The sequence below is a fragment of the Fragaria vesca genome, linkage group LG2, assembly GCF_000184155.1.
Source record: "Fragaria vesca subsp. vesca linkage group LG2, FraVesHawaii_1.0, whole genome shotgun sequence".
NCBI classification, from domain to species: Eukaryota; Viridiplantae; Streptophyta; class Magnoliopsida; order Rosales; family Rosaceae; genus Fragaria; species Fragaria vesca.
In genome coordinates, this window is record NC_020492.1 from 12,356,077 (window position 1) to 12,374,720 (window position 18,644).

The window sequence follows — 18,644 nt, forward strand, 5'->3', positions numbered from 1 at the left end:
AACACTTTTAAAATACTAGTTTAATGTAATCCAAATATTATTCATTTATAAAAAAAACTTATTGTATACATTTCATATTGGAAATTGCTGTCTTCATGCCCAATGTATTGGAACTTTGGCCTAGCTTGTTCAAAAGTTTGTTTTTGCGAGGGACTTTACGTTTACAGATTGATTTTAAATAAAATAAAAAAATAACGAATTAGAAAATCGAACAAACAAGTTACAAGTCAAGATTATGTCAAAAGAGAAAAATGATCTGCAAAAGTAATTATCATTAAATTAATGGATTACCTCCAAAAGATGCACTCCATTCTTTAACAATTTGCACCAAACACGGGACACACTAACACATCACAAAGATCACCAAATTTCTTCTTACCCTAAAAGCAATGCCCCATTAATTAAAAAAATTTTGCTCAAAATTTTTAATTTTAAAAAAATACGCCCCAAAATTATGCAAAAAAGCCAGAAAAAAAGAACCAAAAACAAGGGAGCTTTGCGTGAAGAGTTTCATCTCTGCTTCAAATTTGGACCATATTCCCATCCAGATTCATTTTCACTGTACCCAACATATTTCTGTAACTTGTAAATAAAAACAAAAAAACAAAACATAAGAAAAACAAGAAGCATTCGAGGGCAGATTCGGCAAAACAAATACGCGTGTTAATACAGTAATATAGGTGTCTAAACATGGGTGTTTTGGAAAACCCACCAGTTTAAAACCAAGAGCACCACTGGTATTTCACAAGTACACCCATCTGGCATTCTCTCTCGCTCTGTCACCAGCAAAGTCCTCTCAGTTTCAACCCTCGTCTTTCTCTTCTCAAATTCCACATTTTCCCAACTGAGAATGGGAGGGAAGAAATTTGGGGTTCTGCTGTGCGCAGAGGACACGGACTTTGTGAAGAAGATGTACGGAGGGTATTTCCAGGTGTTTCTGAAAATGCTGGCGGAGGAAGGCGAGACTTGGGACCTCTACCGCGTGGCCTGCGGCGAGTTTCCCGACGACGACGAGGTCGAGAGCTACGACGGGTTTGTCATCTCCGGGAGTAGCAGAGATGCTCATGGGAATGATGCTTGGATCTGCAGGCTACTCACCCTCTTGACCAGATTGGACTCCCTCAAGATCAAAGTCCTCGGCATTTGCTTCGGCCATCAGGTACATGCCAACCCATTAATTTCTTCATCGCATATTTGGTCTTGTTTTCTTCTTTCCTTCTCTGATTCTGGAAATAGAAGGCAAGCCTGGGTTTGATAAGGGTACGATGGTCAATGCTTATTGTGATTACCTTTTTGGTAATAAAGAATTAGGTTCGATTTAAGTAATTAATGGCTGGCGTTTACGAAAACGAAATCTCCAGAAAACTATTAATAAGGCATGTTTAAGATGGGCATTTAGCTGTAATCACGCGCGTGGTTCTGAGAAGAAACCAGAAGGCGATTTTGATGTGCGCCGAAGTGGCTGGTGTGTGGTCCATCAGACCAAAATCTCAGGTGTGAGTGGTCCAGTCATCGTACGTCTGCGATGTGATTGGTTCCCAAGTGAGTTTATGTGATTCTTCTTTCTTGACTCATCTCCTTCAGCCGGTGTATTCCACGCGCTATTCGATCTTATTGGTTGCTGCCACTTGGAGTTGTGGCTGACGGTGTAACTTGCCTTACGGTGAGTTTGAAGAAAACGACGTCGCATGCCAACAGAGATGACTGATCATGAGTCATGGCAAACTGTTTACGTTTCCTATTGTTTTCTTCTTACTCTTGAATTTTTCATGTTCGCAACATTTTTGTTTAATCGATGAGAATAATAGGATTATGGAAACCACCAGACATGATAGGATTTGGGAGTAATTTTCCTTTTCACCATAATACCTACGTAGGGGAGTAGAAAATCATGTGCTCTATGTGAACATGTTGTATTGCTTTAGCGCTAGAGTACCTAATGTAGAGTTAACCTAGTTTAAAGCCGAAAAAGTTAGAACACCACGTACTATCTTACCAAATGTTCGGCCTCATGTAGCAAATGCAGGGAAAATGACGCGTTTGATGCGACATATTTGAAAAAAAATAAATTGAAATTATGTCATATTCGAACTCACTTTTGGAGAAATGTTGATCAAGTTACTATCATGTATTTTGTTTTTTAAATTATGGACAATCCCTAAAATGAGTTCAATATAAAACGTTGTCCGTTCTTTATAGAAAAAAATGCATGTTACATGACAATGGAAATCGATTCGTTTTCTATTTTTTACCAATATCACTGATGTAACAACTATGGTTTCTGTTTTAGAGTAAACGACATTTTAGAATTGACATGCCAAAAAAATTTGCCACATATTTTAGGGGACCTTCCCTTAGTCTGCAGCTGGTCCCTTGTTTTAATCCGTTGTCTCATAGGGTGACAATATGCCTGGCTTTTGTATTTTAGGGTAACATGTAGTAGTAGTAGTAGTTGGTGCCCACTAATTGATCGCAGTTTAGATCGCAGTTTAGATCGCAGTTTAGATTTAGGCAACCAAATGCTGGACCAAAAGGCCCCCAGAAGGGCCTCGACATTATTTTCAGATAACTCACCCTAAAATCTCCTATATATATATATATATATATATATATATATATATATATATATATATATATATATGTGAGATATTATCTACAAATGAAAACAGCTATGAAATAATAGCTAGATTTTTTTAGAAGATGATTGGATTAAGATGATAGTGTTTCAATAAGGTAGAGACATGCAATGCACGTGATGAAGTCCCTTGTCAGAGAAATATAATTCATATTTGACGTCTTCCTAAATTAATTATAATATCTTTATCATCTTGGCAACTAATTAATTAATTAGAATAACTCTGAAGTCTGAAGGTAGGGTGCCTGGAGCTGTCTAGTGAGTTCATATATATTAGGCTCGTGTCTTGTGTGGCTCTCTGATTTAAACCCATGGAAAAACGTGGTGTCCCTTTAACAACTGATTTCCGGTTGTGTTTTGGCCGTGATATATTGCTATGTATAATTCGCGCAACCAATGCTTATGATCCGAAAAACGCATGTCAGCATAATAACTTACTGTTCATGAAATTGGCTGGAGTAAAACTAGCTAGTTCCGGCACACACGCAATGCATTATGCATGTGTAAATGTCACACTTGTAAAGATTGAGCGTGCAAGCTAGCGTTGGTTCGAGAATGAGAATATGTTACACCTAAGCAGGGTTCTATGGCAGTTATCCTTATTAACAAGGGAATTGGTTGGTTATACTTGTATATCAAGTGAAATGATTTGTTGCAACTGCTTGGGTGTTGTTCTGTCAATCTGTCATCTTATCCACCTTTATTTCAAGATTGGGTTGCTTGGGTCCATTTCTTTCTGTTATTATCTTGATATTTGGATTCTGCTTTCCTTCTTCTTCTTTTTTTCTTTTCTTTTTTTGAAGGGCTGCTTTCCTCCTTTAGTTCACAATGAGCTGTAAAATCTCTCTGGATTATTATGCTGCTGATATGATAAGCCAACTAACTGAGTTTTGTGATTGAATTAGATATTAAGTCGTGCATTGGGTGGAAAATCAGGGAGAGCCATCACAGGGTGGGATATCGGAATCCGAACTGTCCACTTGTCATCATCTTGCAAGGTTCTCTCCTCTCTCAACATTCCAGCTTTTCTCTCCATCTATGAGATCCATCGAGATGAGGTGTGTATTTATCATGTAATCAAACCCTAAAAACATATTATACCTGTGAAATGTGGACTAATTTGTGCTTCAAATTTAGGTGTGGGAGCTTCCACCAAAGGCTGAGCTAATTGCCTGGTCTGAAAAAACTGGAGTTGAGATGTTCAGGTATGGTGATCACATGATGGGCATCCAAGGCCACCCTGAATACACCAAAGACATTCTTCTCAACCTTATTGATCGTCTTGTCAAACTTAACTTCATCTTGGTACGTAGTAGTTATTTCATTTCTCTAGTATTCTTGCATTATAAAGCTGTCACAATAATAGTAACATTCTTTTTTTTATTGAAACTTACGATTTAGGATTCTGAAACCGAGGAGTTGAAGTCAAAAGTGCTTGCCCGTGAACCAGATAGGGAGGCATGGAGAAGGTTGTGCTTAAACTTCCTCAAAGGTGGTTTATGATGAAACATTACAAGTTAGGAGGTATCAACAAAAGGTTGAAAAATAAGAATGTAAATATGCAGGGTTTCCAGGAGAGGCTAAAAGGTTTAGTGGTTCAGTGTGAGAGTATTTGCGAAGGCTTAAGGATGCAAGTATAGGAGGCAATTAGTTATCATCTCTATGTCTTTAGTTCGGCATCAAAGTGTAATTCTAAAGATATTTGCGGGCTCAGTTATGCTAATAAACTTGAAGCTAAAAACTCTCATAAACATTGGTTCTTAATTTCGTCAACAGTATTAGTTTGTTTTCTCTTTAGGAAAAATGATTTTTACAATGTACAACACTCGACCTATGAATCTTTTTTCCTTCTCGTGAACCATTTTAAATTTAATACTTCAAGAACTAAGAACAAATGTAATGAGTATCTTATTCCATTAGAACTCAATGTTTTGTGAAATGTTTTTGGGTACTTCCTGGCAGGAGATTGTCCTACATCGATAGTTCTTTTGACAAAAAGTGTGGTGTAGAGACGACTCATCGAGCTTTTACCATTGTACAGTAACATGTTGGACAATGATTTTCATTTATTCTTGTTGGCTAATTGTTACAAAATATATTTGTTTAGTCCTTATAGTTTGAAGTCGACATCTGTTAAGTCCTTCTGGTTTTATTTTAATCTAAACGGTCCTTAAAGTCACAATTTTCTTTCTAGATAGTCATTCCAACCGTCAATTTTCACTGTTAAAATGCTGACGTGGCCGTTAAAAATATTGTAATTTGTAATGGCCACGTCAGCAATCTAACAGGGCAAAATTGGCGGAAGGACTATTTAGAAAGATAATCGTGACTTTAAGAACCATTCAGATTAAAATGAAAACATAATGACTAAACAGATGTCGACTTCAAACCACATGAACTATACAGTATTTTACCCAAATATATAACAACCAAATTTATTGAAATCCCACTGTATACAAATGAATAAGTATATTGGTATCAGTGGAACAATTGACAAATCCAAATCCTTCAAGGATATGAAATACTAGGGGTGGGCACTTCACATCGGAAATGCGGTACCACACCATACCATACCGGTTCAAACCGTATTTCAAACTGCATCGATTGTAGTGGACTAAAAAAACCCCAACCCACATGAAAGTGGACTATATTAGGATTGGGAAAATTTCAATCTGATTGACCCGCACCGGTTTTATTTATTTTATTAATTAATTAATTAATTATATTATTTGTAATACATATATGAACTATAAATAGATTATGATTTGATTTATAGTTTCAAACCCTGAGCCCGTAACACTTCAGGCCCAACTCTTATCCCTTAACGACAATAAAAGAATTGGAAACACCTATGGCTTCTCTCTTAACTAGGGTTCTCGCCATCTCCCATTTTTATCTATCTCAGTCCCTTCTTCTCTCTCGTAGACAGTGGCATAGCCAGAAAACTAAACTAGGAGGGTCAAAATTTAATAGCAGCTATACTAAACAAAAATAAAATTTTCAATATTTTTTTATTTTTCTCCATTGTACTTTGGGGCACATAATTGTTCCTTCTTTTTTGCATTGGAGGAGTTGGTATCGTCTAAACTCTTGACGGTTTGAATAAAATATATATAATATCCATGACGATTGCTTATATTGTGTGACATTTGCTTGGATTGTATAGAAGTAATATGTAACATAATTAGTTTGAGAGTCAAACTTTACACTAATATTGTAATATAAGCATGGAAATAGTAATTGTATCAACCAACAATGGATAGTATGGAAAAGTGAGAAGGGTCACTCTCATGTGGCTACGCCACTGCTCACCGTAGACTCGCATGGAAAGCGGGTTAGATTTATTCAAGAAAAATATTTTAAATAATATGGGTTGACCTTCAAAATATTTTGAATATTTTTCTTAACCTTCAAAATAATATGGGTTGAATCCGAAATCAATCTAAAACCAATCAAGAATACGGTTACCCTGATATGTGGATTAGGTTTTTCGGAATATGGATATGGTTTGAAGAATTGACAAACCATTTAAAGTGAATTGGATTAAGGTTGTGCCCTAACTCGCACCACACCAGCCAGCGCCCACCTCTATGACATACTACAAAAAATTGAAACCAGAAGCCCAAATGCAACTTGTGGATGAGCTTAACACACTAGTTTAGTCATTTGAACTAGCTGGTGGCACCTCCTCAACCTGCAACATTATGTCTATGTATAGTAGTGGTTCTCTCTTGCTGAACAACATCAGTAACTTGCACAACATAAGTACTCTCTTAGTATAAGTTCAGACAAAAAGGTTTGGATGAAAAAACCTATATGGCATTGAAGTTGTTAAAAACAAAACAAAAAACAAAAAAACCAATAAGATTCTACGTATCATGTTGATAGCTTTGTGAGTTTAGGTATAAAATTGACCTATGCACTAGAGTTGAAGGATTGTTGGTGCATTTTACTCTACTAATGCATTGACACTCCTATTCAGATTGCAATAAAATTAACTTTATCTTCTACACCAATAACATATTCTCATTTCTAAAAAGTGGTGCGCGCTATTTACACATTCTAGTTTGCTATTCACACACCTCATGTATGATGAGAGCCTATCATTACGTTTGTAAATTAAATTAAATTTTAGTAAGAAGAAAATATATAAGGTGTGTGAATAACAAAATAAGGTATGTGAGTAACATCATCCTTTCTAATCTTCATACTTAAAAAAAAAAAAAAAAAAAACTCCATCTTTCTAAAAATTTATAACGCGATAAAATCGTAGCCACATCCTCAACCCTTTCCCTGTTCCTCTGCTCCGTCCGGTGGCACGTCCTTGAGACATGGTTATCGGACGAACGACTGTGAAGGCCTCTCTGGTGCTTGTGCTGGTGTAAGGTGAGGCTTTGGGTCTAATACTCGTATGTAGAATGGGGAATTGAGGTTCAGATGGCCGAAAGAGTGTCCATTATCAACGACGGCGGACGAGAGTTGAAGGAAGAAGCTGGCAATCTACGCCGCCTCGCAGTGATAAGGTTCGAGGGAAGGAGTTGGTCGCGTGACAAAAGGAAGCTAGGATCCGTGATTGATCTTTCCCTAGGTTACGGCAGGGGAGTGGATGGATTCGTTCTAAGTCAATTGGTGGTAACAAAATTCTACTAGATCTAATATTTGGTATTCGGGGATTGTCCTCTCAGATCTGTCAAGCAATATAGATTCAACGGAGGTGTTGTGACAGCGGTGAAGGCTCGATGAGGTAGGAGTGGCTGGGTGAAGTTGGTGAAGTGACATTGTCCCTGTTGGGCTGGGGGGTCCCACACTCTTGCATGGATAGTGGGTCTCGGTCTTGGAATGGGGCCCCATCTGGGCTATGTTTTTATGTTTTTTTATTTTGGATTTGTAGTTGTAGTTTACTCTCTGTTTTCAATAATTCCTGAGCACTTAGTTGTTTGCAGTCGTGGGCTATGTCCTGGTAGGTTACTCCATTTATTTAGCGTGTCATGTATGCTCTAAGGAGGCAGCGAGTTTCTTGTTTCGTAAAATGGTCGCAACCTCGTAGTGGCAGGATGAGCTCGAGGCTTAGTTTCACTGGTAATATTTTCCAGTGACAATATAGTATGAAAGCTGATAGACAAAGTAATTTATGGCTTTGCATGAGCATTGTCTTTTTGATATGATCGCTAGAATGCATAGATTTGGTAGACATGCCTATTTTAGGGTGTTCCTACAGTATGGAGTTTAGGCACAATATCTCCCCCTGTGTTCTGCGTTTTCGTTGGTTATGGCGTGAGGGAGGCCGTTCTAGCCCTTGGATTCAAAACAAAAACAAAATTGTTAAACCCACTATGGTTAAACAAAAAGAAACAAAAAAGGGTTAATGCCCACTATCCATAACTTTGATGATTTATTCCAAAAAAACAAAATCAGAATTTTTAATTCTCAATGGCCAACTTAAACAATAAAAAGACAATTATACGATGGATCATATAAAGGAGGTCCTTGGGGTTATTAGAGAGACATGATTTTAATCAACGACTACGATGGATTTTCTAACATCATGGCTGTTCCTCTGGATTTTGTGTGGTTATAGGTGGAGATTGAGGGCCTCCCTGTTGCTTTTACGATGGCGACGACGACCAGGTTGGTTGGGGAGACGATCAGCATGGTACTGTAGGTTGACTATCCCAGAATCAGCAAGGGAAACGCTAGGGTTTGTTTGATCCTTCCTCTTAACAATCCAGTTAGGAGTGAGAAAAGATACGGGTCTCACCCGAAGATGTCTTGCAGGTGAAATACAAATATGAACGTCTCTTGGGAACATGTAGGATCTGTTGGATGATCAGTCATGGTGGTCGTTAGTGTTCAAGTGAAGGTGAAGATGAGGTGATGCAGTCTGTGCTCCTGCCGGCGCCTCCGGCTTCTACTCCAATGGTTTTCCAGGCTAGCTCGTCACAAACCCTAATCCCTCCCTCTCCAATTTTGAATGGATTTTGTGATTTTCTCTTTCAGTTTTAGTATAGGAGAATAAAGAGTGTATTCTTAATCTTGTATGGGCCGGAGTTTACTCCTGCCTGACCTAGTAATAATTAGTCGTATGACTTAAAGCCAATGAAGTTATTCATTCTCCTAAAAAAAATTATACTCCTGATGAATTAAATAAACTACAGTAGACGTCTATTAAGACAATAGAGGTTTATTGAGCAATAAAGGGTCTATTATCAGATACACACGACCTGTGTCTTGATTCTGGCGTTCTGTGACTGAATTCCAGTGGCCGACAATCTGAGTCTAGTGCCCTCTAATAGGACCCCCACATATTGTTCCCTCAGTACACCCCCTATTAATAGGGTTGGGCATAAAGATCGAAACAAAAAAAAACGGTCAAACCGACCTGACCCGGTTGGTCTGGGCCGGGTTTTTATCCGGTCCTAGTTTCTTTTATGACTGGTCTAGTCCGGTCCTTGTATTTACCGGTTCGGTCCCGAGCTGTTAAACTCAAAATTTTCTAAGGCCCAAAAGCCCGATATATTTACATAGCATATACCTATTGGTGGTTCAATGCTTTCTATGATATTATATAAGATCAACCACACATGATTTTTTGTCAAAATCAACCATTAAAAAATATATCCAATACATATGTCAATCATGTCATCATCCCTCGTCTCTCATCCTTATCAAAAACAAAAAATTGGTTTGTCTCATTGAAAAAAAGCTCATGCATGTATTACAAGAACAAGAAGACGATTTTGCCATCATACTCAACATCTTTGCGTATCGAGTTTCATCTGGGTATGAGTTTCTCTTGACGAACCCCGATTATGTGCGTGTGGCAGAAGAAGAAGAAGAAGAAGACCTAGAAAAATTGGTTCCCTCTCTCACAAATCAAAACACTTTCTCAATACTCTCTTTCTCTCCACTATAATCCTATTCAATCAATATCTCAATTTGAAATTCCCTGTTTCTCTCTCAATTTCAATTCAATCCCTCTCAGCGCTAGATCTTACCTAGTTAGACAATTCAAAAAAGCTCCAGATTTCCAAATCTCCAACACCTGTTTCAGGTAGCTCTGTGATTTTCAGATCCTTAGTTCATGAGGTAACTCGTTTTAGTTTTTTTTTTTTCATTCTTATTGTTGTTGCATTTATTTTGGTTTTGATTGGACGGCAAAGTGTTTGTGTCGGGTTGTGATTTTGATAATCTTGATAGGGATGAATTGGGAGAGATGGGATTGTCGATTGAGAGTGAGAGTAGAGGGATCAAGGATTACATGACTAGGGAGAGGGAGTTGGCGTAGGTGGGAGAACTTTTTGGAGAGCTAGGACTTGCTTCAGGTCGAATCGGCGGCAAACTGGGAAAAAGCCTGAAAACGGGCAAGACCGGCCCGGTTTATGCCGGTCTGAGTTTTTTCTAGTCTCAAAAATTTTTACAACAGAGACCGACCCGACTGAACAATTGCCGGTCCGGGCCCGGGCTTTGGAAATTGGCAACCGGTCTGGGACGGTGCCCAGCCCTACGGCCCTTACTACCTCGAATAGACACCGTACTGCACCTCAATAGACCTCCTACTGCCCTTCAATAAACCCCATATTGCCCACCCATTTGTATGATAAACAGTAACCAGAAACATGGGCATCAAATTAGAAACACAGACATCATGTTCGAACAAAGATTTCTTATAACACCATAAACAACATGAACACAATTATTTTGAAACAGCTGAATATATATGATTCTGGTAGGTTCATCCAGATCTTATTTTACATATAGGAGAAGACATTATTTTACATCTTATTTCAAACAATCATTATCATACTACTCCACTAGCACGTACAAAGAGCAAATACGTACTGCAGGATTATTCCAGTTGCCATATATAAAGAGCGGCCAAACAGAAATTGGCATAATTAAGTTTATTTTCTGCAAAAGTAGCAGAAGCATGCATGACCGGAACCCTTCACATGGCAAGCACCGTGCTTTGCAGACTCCCAAGTCCTGCATTGCTTGTCACAGTGGCGGGTATTGCCACAATTGCCAGACCATGTCAGGCTTGGTTTTTGAACAAGTCGGCATCCACCTTCTGCAATTGGCAATGCTGCGTGCAATAAGAACAATCCAAGAAAAGAGTGAATGTTGATGATCGATGCTTATTAATTCTTCAATACATATGTTAAGAACGAAAACATACATTACTCATTATGTTTAGTACTTCATCACATTTTGAGAGAAAAACAATTACAGTATATGGGTTTGTTTATTATCATTATCAATATAACTTGCAAAAGTTTAATATATCATTCGCTATTACTTGCGACTTAAGTGAGTTGTGTCTATAAAAATGAATAGCAAATGATCATCATGATGTGTACGTAGTTTGTACTAAAAAGAAAAAAGGGTTAATATGAGATGAACGAGCTAATATGATGTGAGCTAGCTTGGAGAAAGAATGAAAGATCAGCGTACGAGATTATACTAACCCATTGAAGCAATGAGAAGGAAAACAAGGTGAAGAGAAATGGTGGGACGAAAGGAAGCAGTAGCAGAAGCCATGTATCTTAATTTAGCTCTGATCGATATCTATCTCCTTTGGACTTTGAACTCTGTTTCAAATTTGTTGGTGTAAATTAGGAATGCGCGCGGATGGCCATTTATAGACAATTGAGAGTGCTTGTTTCAACTTTTCTTCCTTATATTTAAGTGTATGTATTTATTTATGGACACCTGATCAAACAATATCTGACTGACGAAACCAGGAAGTTTCATGCCAATCAAAATTTTAAAATGGTCCGATCCATTTTTATACATTTGTTTCTGATGACTCGCGACTTTTCCTTGCTGATCAATAAACTGACTTTTTCTTGCTTTTAGTTTACTCGATCTTAAGTTCTTCCCATGTTTCAAAAAAGGAATATATCGGTTCATTATTAATTAGGACCAAAAATAATTGTGTTAGGGTTAGGGTTACCTGGCTAAACCATAAACGTCTATAGCCGGCCTGCTGCAAAATAGATATATTGATCTGTTGAAAATCAGGACTGATCACTTGATCTATCAGTCTTAATTGATAAAGAAGAAGAATCTTAATTAATCTATTTAATTAGGGTTTTCTCGAGGTAAAGCAATGTATGTTCATATTAGATCTTAATTAAATATATATGCATGTAAATAATCTGTGATCATCAGTAGCAGTCTAGCAGACTGATCGATCGATCTAACTAGCGTAAACGGAACGGCCAAATATCTAATAATGGCCGGCCGGTCATCGTCTGCATCGATCCCGCTCACTTCTTTGGCTTAATTTCCAAACTAACCTTTGATTTTTGTGTGAATGTTCACATATATGCAAAGCTGGTAGCTAGCTAGATCGTTCCCTCTCTTCAGTCACCCAACTCTAGAGATCGATAATCACATCACAAATTAAGGTGCATATAGGTTTAGCATTCATCCAACCCCATTATTGTTCATCAGAGATTACCACGAAACTTATGCAATACATGCATACATCAACCTACAGAGATTTTTCTGTACGCGAATCATTATTCTTAATTCATAAAAGTAAAGGATAATTTTCACTAGCCCTAATTTTGAGACCACATATTGCATCCTCACCAACAGTGACTAACCCCGTTAGGGCTAGAGATTATATATGATGGAATGGGAATATGGGTTATGTTTAGGGCTAGAGATGTCCAATTAATTCCCAGTGACGACTATAGCAGATTTGATGGAATTGGATCTATAATATATAACTTAATAGTAGACTATGTTTATCAATTGCCATCCGTTAATTAATGGGATTTGGCGATTCTTTGTGCAGGGATGTTAATTAGTTTATCAGCTGGTCAAATTGAAGGGAAATATCCCCTAACCCTTACTTAATGTTGAAGCTCTTAAAACAAAGCATAATATATAGTAAACCATGCTTGACCTTCCGCAATATGTTGCTACATGTTAGCTTCTCAATTTGACTTTCATAAGTTGATCGAGGTTTCTCTGAACTTGTATTCATAATCGGAAAAACTGTGTTAAAGAGGGATTATTATATGAGAAAATAAAAATTAATTTATATCTCAAGGTGTAGTGTGTACTCGCCGGTGTCTTTTCTAAATTGTAAGTCTGCAGGTACTGCAGAACTTTGAGCACGTACGATATTTCATATTTGTAGAGCTTGAAACTGTCTATATGAAAAGATTAAACAGTAAATCCAACAAAGACTTATTGGACAGCAGAACAATCTGAAGAAATAGGTGATATATATACCGTACCTGAAGCTAGCTGAAGAGTCATACAGTTATGTCGTATTGACAGATAAATGTAATCTCACGAAACGGAAATATTAGATATCTTATCTTTGACATGTATATCACCAGTAACTATGAATCAATCATTAATCAAATCGAGCACAATATGAATATGAAAAGAATCCATGCACCTACATGATATCTATGATATGTTTACTAACTTGGAATGAAATATATCAACTAGAATGAGAGAAGGAATCAGTATACATGAACGCAAGATCTCGTCCGAAAGTTCAGGATAGCTGAAGACGAAACCCTAACCCTAACCTTACTATATGAGAAAGTACAGTGTTAGGGACTTAGGGTGGTATATATCCCTTGTGCTTTTATGTGAATCATGTTTGGAGCAGCTGGTGTGTCCGGAATGAACTCGGTTGGGGGCTAACGCAATTGAGAGGCCATAGTCAAGTGGTGCAGCTGCGCGTAGAGACCTGCGCGCGATTCATCCTAATCTGGTGTTCTGGGGCCTTAATATCACACCCGGCCACTCTCATGGTTCATGCGGCAATCAAGCAACAATTGATATGTCCTCTTCAATTGATCGAATACAGTCAAATGTTAGCAGGGTGGATCAAGCTAGAGAGGAAAAAGAAGAGATCATCATCGGTTTAAGAAGTTCATGTGTTTGCTTTGGAGATTATGCCTTGCAATTTGGAGGTGCATGGAGCAGCTATTATAGGTTTCAAGGAAAACGATGGAATGATAGCACTGCATGCAGCTACAGATAGAGAGAGTAGGGAGATGAGAGGACGGGGATGGCCTAGAGGAAGGGGAAACAAGAGGCTTCTACGTACTGCAGGTGCGCCTCCTACACCAATATATGCAAGGTCGGTCGAGACCTCCACCTCCACCTCCACCTCTCCAATATGACTATGCATGGATGTAATTTGCAATTTAGCAGTGTAAAATGATTTCTACTATAAGCTTAATTGAGCAAGTTGCTTTGTAGGTCGAGTAGGTCGTTGTATTTATCTAACATTGACAGTGTACCGTACGTTGTGAGGTCGATCGTACGTGATGAATTTAAAATACCATATATATCACAAGTACTCCTTAATTAACAAAACCACATTGTCTTGCGATCGATTAACATGGTGACAGTACCCGGAACACTACATGTTTTATGTTCCTCTTTAATCTCATTGGTCACGTGTTTTATCCTTATTTCTGATTGGTGTATTTAATTACTTTTTTTTTTCCACCCCGTGCTGGTCCCCACATGAATCTGAGTTATATGATTAGCCCGGTACAACACCTTGCAGTGCCACGTGATGTTCCGGGTACAGAGAATAATTACTCTTGGTTTAGTTCATTAATTTGTTTGATCGATCTTTTTAATCTCTCATTAAGAGGGCTTAATTAGATAGCAGTGTCGATCTGCAGCAATTCAAATACCACCTCATCCATCACTTCTTGTTGTAAAAAGACAGTAAACATCCACATCAATTTAGAAGCATGCGGAGATAATTAACATGGTCGAACAAAAGTTTCTTATTAATAACACCATAATTAAACAACACGAACACAATTATTTATATTATTATATAGAAGCTGCATATGATTCTGGTAGCTAGGTTGATCGATCCAGCTAGAACCAAATATTATTTTTCTTCTTACTTAATTTAAACCATCATTATCGTATACTACTCCAGATAGAAGTACGTACGTACGTACAGAGAGCAAATACGTACTTATTGTTTTTTATTTCAGCAGTTACCATATATATATAATAGACGTACGGGCCGAACAGGAATTTTGAGCTAATTCAGTTTATTTTTTGCAGAAGTAGCAGAAGCATGCACGTCCTGAAACGACTCTAACTCCGAACACTTTCTTGTATGTGTTATGGCAGGCACCGTGCTTTGCAGACTCCCATGTCTTGCATTGGTTGTTACAGTGGTCACTACTGCCACAGAAGCCCGACCATGTCCTGCTTCGTTTCTGAACAAGCGGGCATGCACCTTCTGCACTTGGCATTGCTGCAATAAGAACAATCATCCAAGACAACAAACACAGTGTGAATATATATATATATAGTGAAATTAAGAGAAAATACACTTCATGACTCATCATCATTATGTTTACTTCACATATATTCTAAGCGAAATTAAAACTACGGATAATATACAGCATGCAGAAACTTATTTTCATGCGTTGTTACTTGCACGACAATATATATAACTATATATGTAAGTGCTAGCTCGAACCATGCATATTTGTCAAGTTAAATTGCCATCGAGATAACATGATGATTAAGGCTTATCTACATATAGTACATGGATGCATGGATGCAAGCTAGCGAGCTGTGATATATACTTGTGTGAGTTGTGTCCATAAAAATGAATAGCATGCAAAAAGCTTAATCGATGTCAAAAAGCTTGGAGCTGGAAGAGCGTGATTAATTACTACTCACTCATTGAAGCAATCAGAAGGAAAACAACTAGAAGAGCAACGGTAGTGGGGAAGGCAGCAATAGCAGAAGTCATCTTTCTAACTCTTAATTAATGATACTAAGCTCTGATATCGCTCTCTTTTGGTTGTTCTTAATTGGTATAGTGCAAATAGTGATCAGGACTAAGCCCAATTTATAGGCCGATGAGAGTGTTTATTTTCAACTTTCCTTCCTTTGTTTATTATGCTAACGTTCTGATTCATAATACCTGGAAGTTTCATAACAAAAAATAAAACTAAGCCAGTTTTATATTGTCTTATTTGCTTCTGATCGATGACTCGCGACTTTTTCTTAATTTCTTTCATAAAAATTAGTTTACTTCTAAGTTCAATTAGCTTGACGTACGTGTCCAACAGAAATTCGATAATTAATTAGAGCTCTGAAATTTTTGTTTTATCGACTTTATTTCTTTTTAACAGGTTATGGATTAGACGCTTGCCTGCAATAGATCACGTACGTACTCTCTGTTCTTTTTTATTTTTTATTTTTTAATTAATTATTTGATTAGGTATTACTCTCTGTTCTTGTTCATTTATCTTCCCATATTCTAAGTCTCAACTAGTTCAAATTTGTAGAATTAATAGTAGAAGCTAGAATGTATAAGCATGCATGATGATGCGCTGTCAAGGACATGAGATAATGGTGGGATTGATAAATGATATCCACGAACCACGATTATTGCCCAGATTCTGCGCCTCTGGTTAATGCACATCTGTTGGGATCGATTGATATACATATACATATATATACACGCGACTGATAATTTTCTCTTAATTAAACTGCATGTGCCCGCGCCCGGCCGGCCGATTATACCAGAAGAAGAAGATAAGATGGATAGAGAATCTTAATTATCTATCTGAGATCTTATGTAATCTATGATCGTGAGGCGGTGGATCTCAAATGACCAGAAGTAAGGGACGTCGTCGTCTCAAAATCTAATTCTGCAGCTCGATCAGTTTTAGGGTCATCGAATTAACCTTTCCTTGGTAAGAATTAATTGTTCACGGATCCCGTCGATCTTCTTGTTCAAGACGGATGCAGGCATGCAGGTAGAGTACGTTCTCGTCAGTCTTACAATTTAGAACTCCATGCACTGTGGTTAGAACTAGCATTCAGAGATAACTACGAAACTTGTACTATACATACATGCATGGGGTTCGGTTCAACCTATTGATCGATCCAGGTTCTTCTGTATTCTCTTTTTCATAAAGCAGCTTGGTAAGCACTGCATCCGATCGACACCAATGGTGATTGACCTGTCTGGCTCATCCATGCATGGGTGAGCTTAATTATGGAATGGAATAGGACCGTGTTTAATTAGCGAGTAGCTTTCGTCCTTGAATATCCAACATTAATTTTCTCCGGGCAATTCCGGTTGACTACTGGATTTCATGGGATTGGAATAACGTACAGATCGAATATGTTCATCAAATATCCTTAAACCCTTGACTAATAAAGTTGAAGCTTTTAAAACCAAGGTTCTAAAAAACACTAGGCGCTAGTTGGGCGGATAGCGCCCAAAAGATTAATCGGGGATTAATCGGTTTTCTATTTTTGTATTATTTTATTTTTTTTATAAATAATAATTATATAAATAAAATTATAAAAAACATTATAATACATGAAATTACTCAAAATATATATGTAACGTCATTATTTTTGACTATTTTAGTTTAGTTATGTAGATTATAATCATTATATATGATAAATATTAAATAATGAAAGGTAAAACAGCTAGCTATATACATATATAGATTTTGACCAAAAGAATGCGTAAAAAGTAAAAATTTGTTGGATGGTGGCCCTTAACTAAATGTAAGGCCCAATAATATAGGCCTATAATGTATGGTATAATCTTTAGCAGTTTAACCTAATTATCCTCTTTCTCTATGCTTCAAAGAACAAATTTATCCTTTGTGCTTGCACTCTCTCTTCTACAGACAACGACGACTACAAAGAAATGAAACTTCAACAACTTCGTCACCACCGTAATCCCCATCCTCATCATCATATGCTTCCTCTTCTCCCTTTGCTTCCCCTTCTCTCTCTACATCTCTCTCTATTCTCTTCTTCTCCATTTGAATGCTACAAAAACCTAGATTTCAAAATTAAAGAAGCCTAGATCCCGATCGGTGACCGTTCTACCAATCTGAGGTTGAGTTTTATATTGGATTTGGGTTTTATTTTTTGTATTTTTGACGAAAATTACCAAAAAAAAAAAACTGAAACGGTGACGCCGACCAGACCGCCCAGCGTCGCCCAGGCCGCCTAGTCGCCGCCCAGCCCGCCTTAGAGGCCGATTTCCTTCCTGCCGACTACCTCACCCGATTACACTGAAATCGGAACGGTCTAGCGGTGTCCAGCGCCTAGCCGCCGCCTAGGCAGCCGCATAACCCGTTTTTTAGAACCTTGTTTAAAACTAAGCATATAAACCATGACCTTCCGCAGTATGCTGCTACATGTTAGCTTCTCATCAGTTTGACTTTCATAAGTTAAGCTTTCTCTTATGAGTGCGGCTATTGGGACCTCCAAATTTGCTCATTAATCATTATATCTCTCATGCTCTTTACACCTCCTTTTTAATTTTAACTACAAACATTTGCTCACTAAACCTCCTTTCAAATTCTTAAAATAACTTTAGGTATGTTATTAACATATATCTTGATAATTTACTCACCTCTCATTCTTTTAAATTTTTTTTCTTTTTGCATGCTAGCTATCATCGAGACCTCTATTCCTTGATTTTTTTTTTTCGTTCAAATTAACCTCTTTCACAACCTCAATTCCTTGATATTTTTTTTTATTTCCCATAGAATATATGTCACCAAACTTCCATTATTTGATCAATTTGTAAGAATATTTTTTCAATGACGTCAAATTTTCTCTTAAAAATCAAATAACACAAAATATTGGGTTTCAAAAAATTATATTTACTAGCCCAGTACCGTCTCTCACTATAAGTGAGAGGTCGTGAGTTCGACTCACAGTAGACTCGGTGTAGCATATTAGTTGTTTATCTAAATAAAAAAAAACTTATATTTACCAACAAGAAAATATTATAACATAAATTAGCTTTTCTTTTTCTATTTTACTTGTGCTAAACAATGATCAAGGATAACAATTGAATACTATGTATGTTCTTTTTTTCCCTCTATTTTATGTACATCATGAAATTATTTCAATAGTTATTTAATTTTTCATTATCAATTTGTTTTTGCATATATATTTTTCACCTTGTATATATATGCTTTCAACACGTATGATAGTA

General features: G+C 37.3%; 2 protein-coding genes across 2 annotated transcripts; one reads left to right on the top strand and one right to left on the bottom strand.

The window, feature by feature from the left end:
- The first annotated feature begins 752 nt into the window (after positions 1-752).
- Positions 753-4,196, top strand: LOC101306191 (putative glutamine amidotransferase YLR126C-like). The gene is made up of 4 exons (XM_004290353.1): positions 753-1,159; positions 3,541-3,693; positions 3,773-3,940; positions 4,037-4,196. The coding sequence occupies exons 1-4, from the start codon at positions 851-853 to the stop codon at positions 4,136-4,138; spliced, it is 732 nt and encodes a 243-aa protein (XP_004290401.1). The 5' UTR covers positions 753-850; the 3' UTR covers positions 4,139-4,196.
- A 6,154-nt stretch (positions 4,197-10,350) lies between these two features.
- LOC101306483 (defensin-like protein 19-like) lies at positions 10,351-11,244 on the bottom strand. The gene is made up of 2 exons (XM_004290354.1): positions 11,101-11,244; positions 10,351-10,718 (listed from the first exon to the last, which is right to left on the bottom strand). Exons 1-2 carry the CDS (start codon positions 11,171-11,173, stop codon positions 10,537-10,539), a joined length of 255 nt encoding a protein of 84 aa, XP_004290402.1. The 5' UTR covers positions 11,174-11,244; the 3' UTR covers positions 10,351-10,536.
- Between the last annotated feature and the right edge of the window lie 7,400 nt (positions 11,245-18,644).

What these genes read in the sequence shown, in the direction of transcription:
- LOC101306191 (XM_004290353.1), top strand. Translation starts at nt 851, where the DNA reads ATGGGAGGGAAGAAATTTGGGGTTCTGCTGTGCGCAGAGGACACGGAC. An exon ending in GCATTTGCTTCGGCCATCAG is followed by an intron (nt 1,160 to 3,540) that starts GTACATGCCAAC and finishes TGATTGAATTAG; the next exon opens with ATATTAAGTCGTGCATTGGG. An exon ending in ATGAGATCCATCGAGATGAG is followed by an intron (nt 3,694 to 3,772) that starts GTGTGTATTTAT and finishes CTTCAAATTTAG; the next exon opens with GTGTGGGAGCTTCCACCAAA.
- LOC101306483 (XM_004290354.1), bottom strand. Translation starts at nt 11,173, where the DNA reads ATGGCTTCTGCTACTGCTTCCTTTCGTCCCACCATTTCTCTTCACCTT. An exon ending in CCTTCTCATTGCTTCAATGG is followed by an intron (nt 10,719 to 11,100) that starts GTTAGTATAATC and finishes TATTGCACGCAG; the next exon opens with CATTGCCAATTGCAGAAGGT.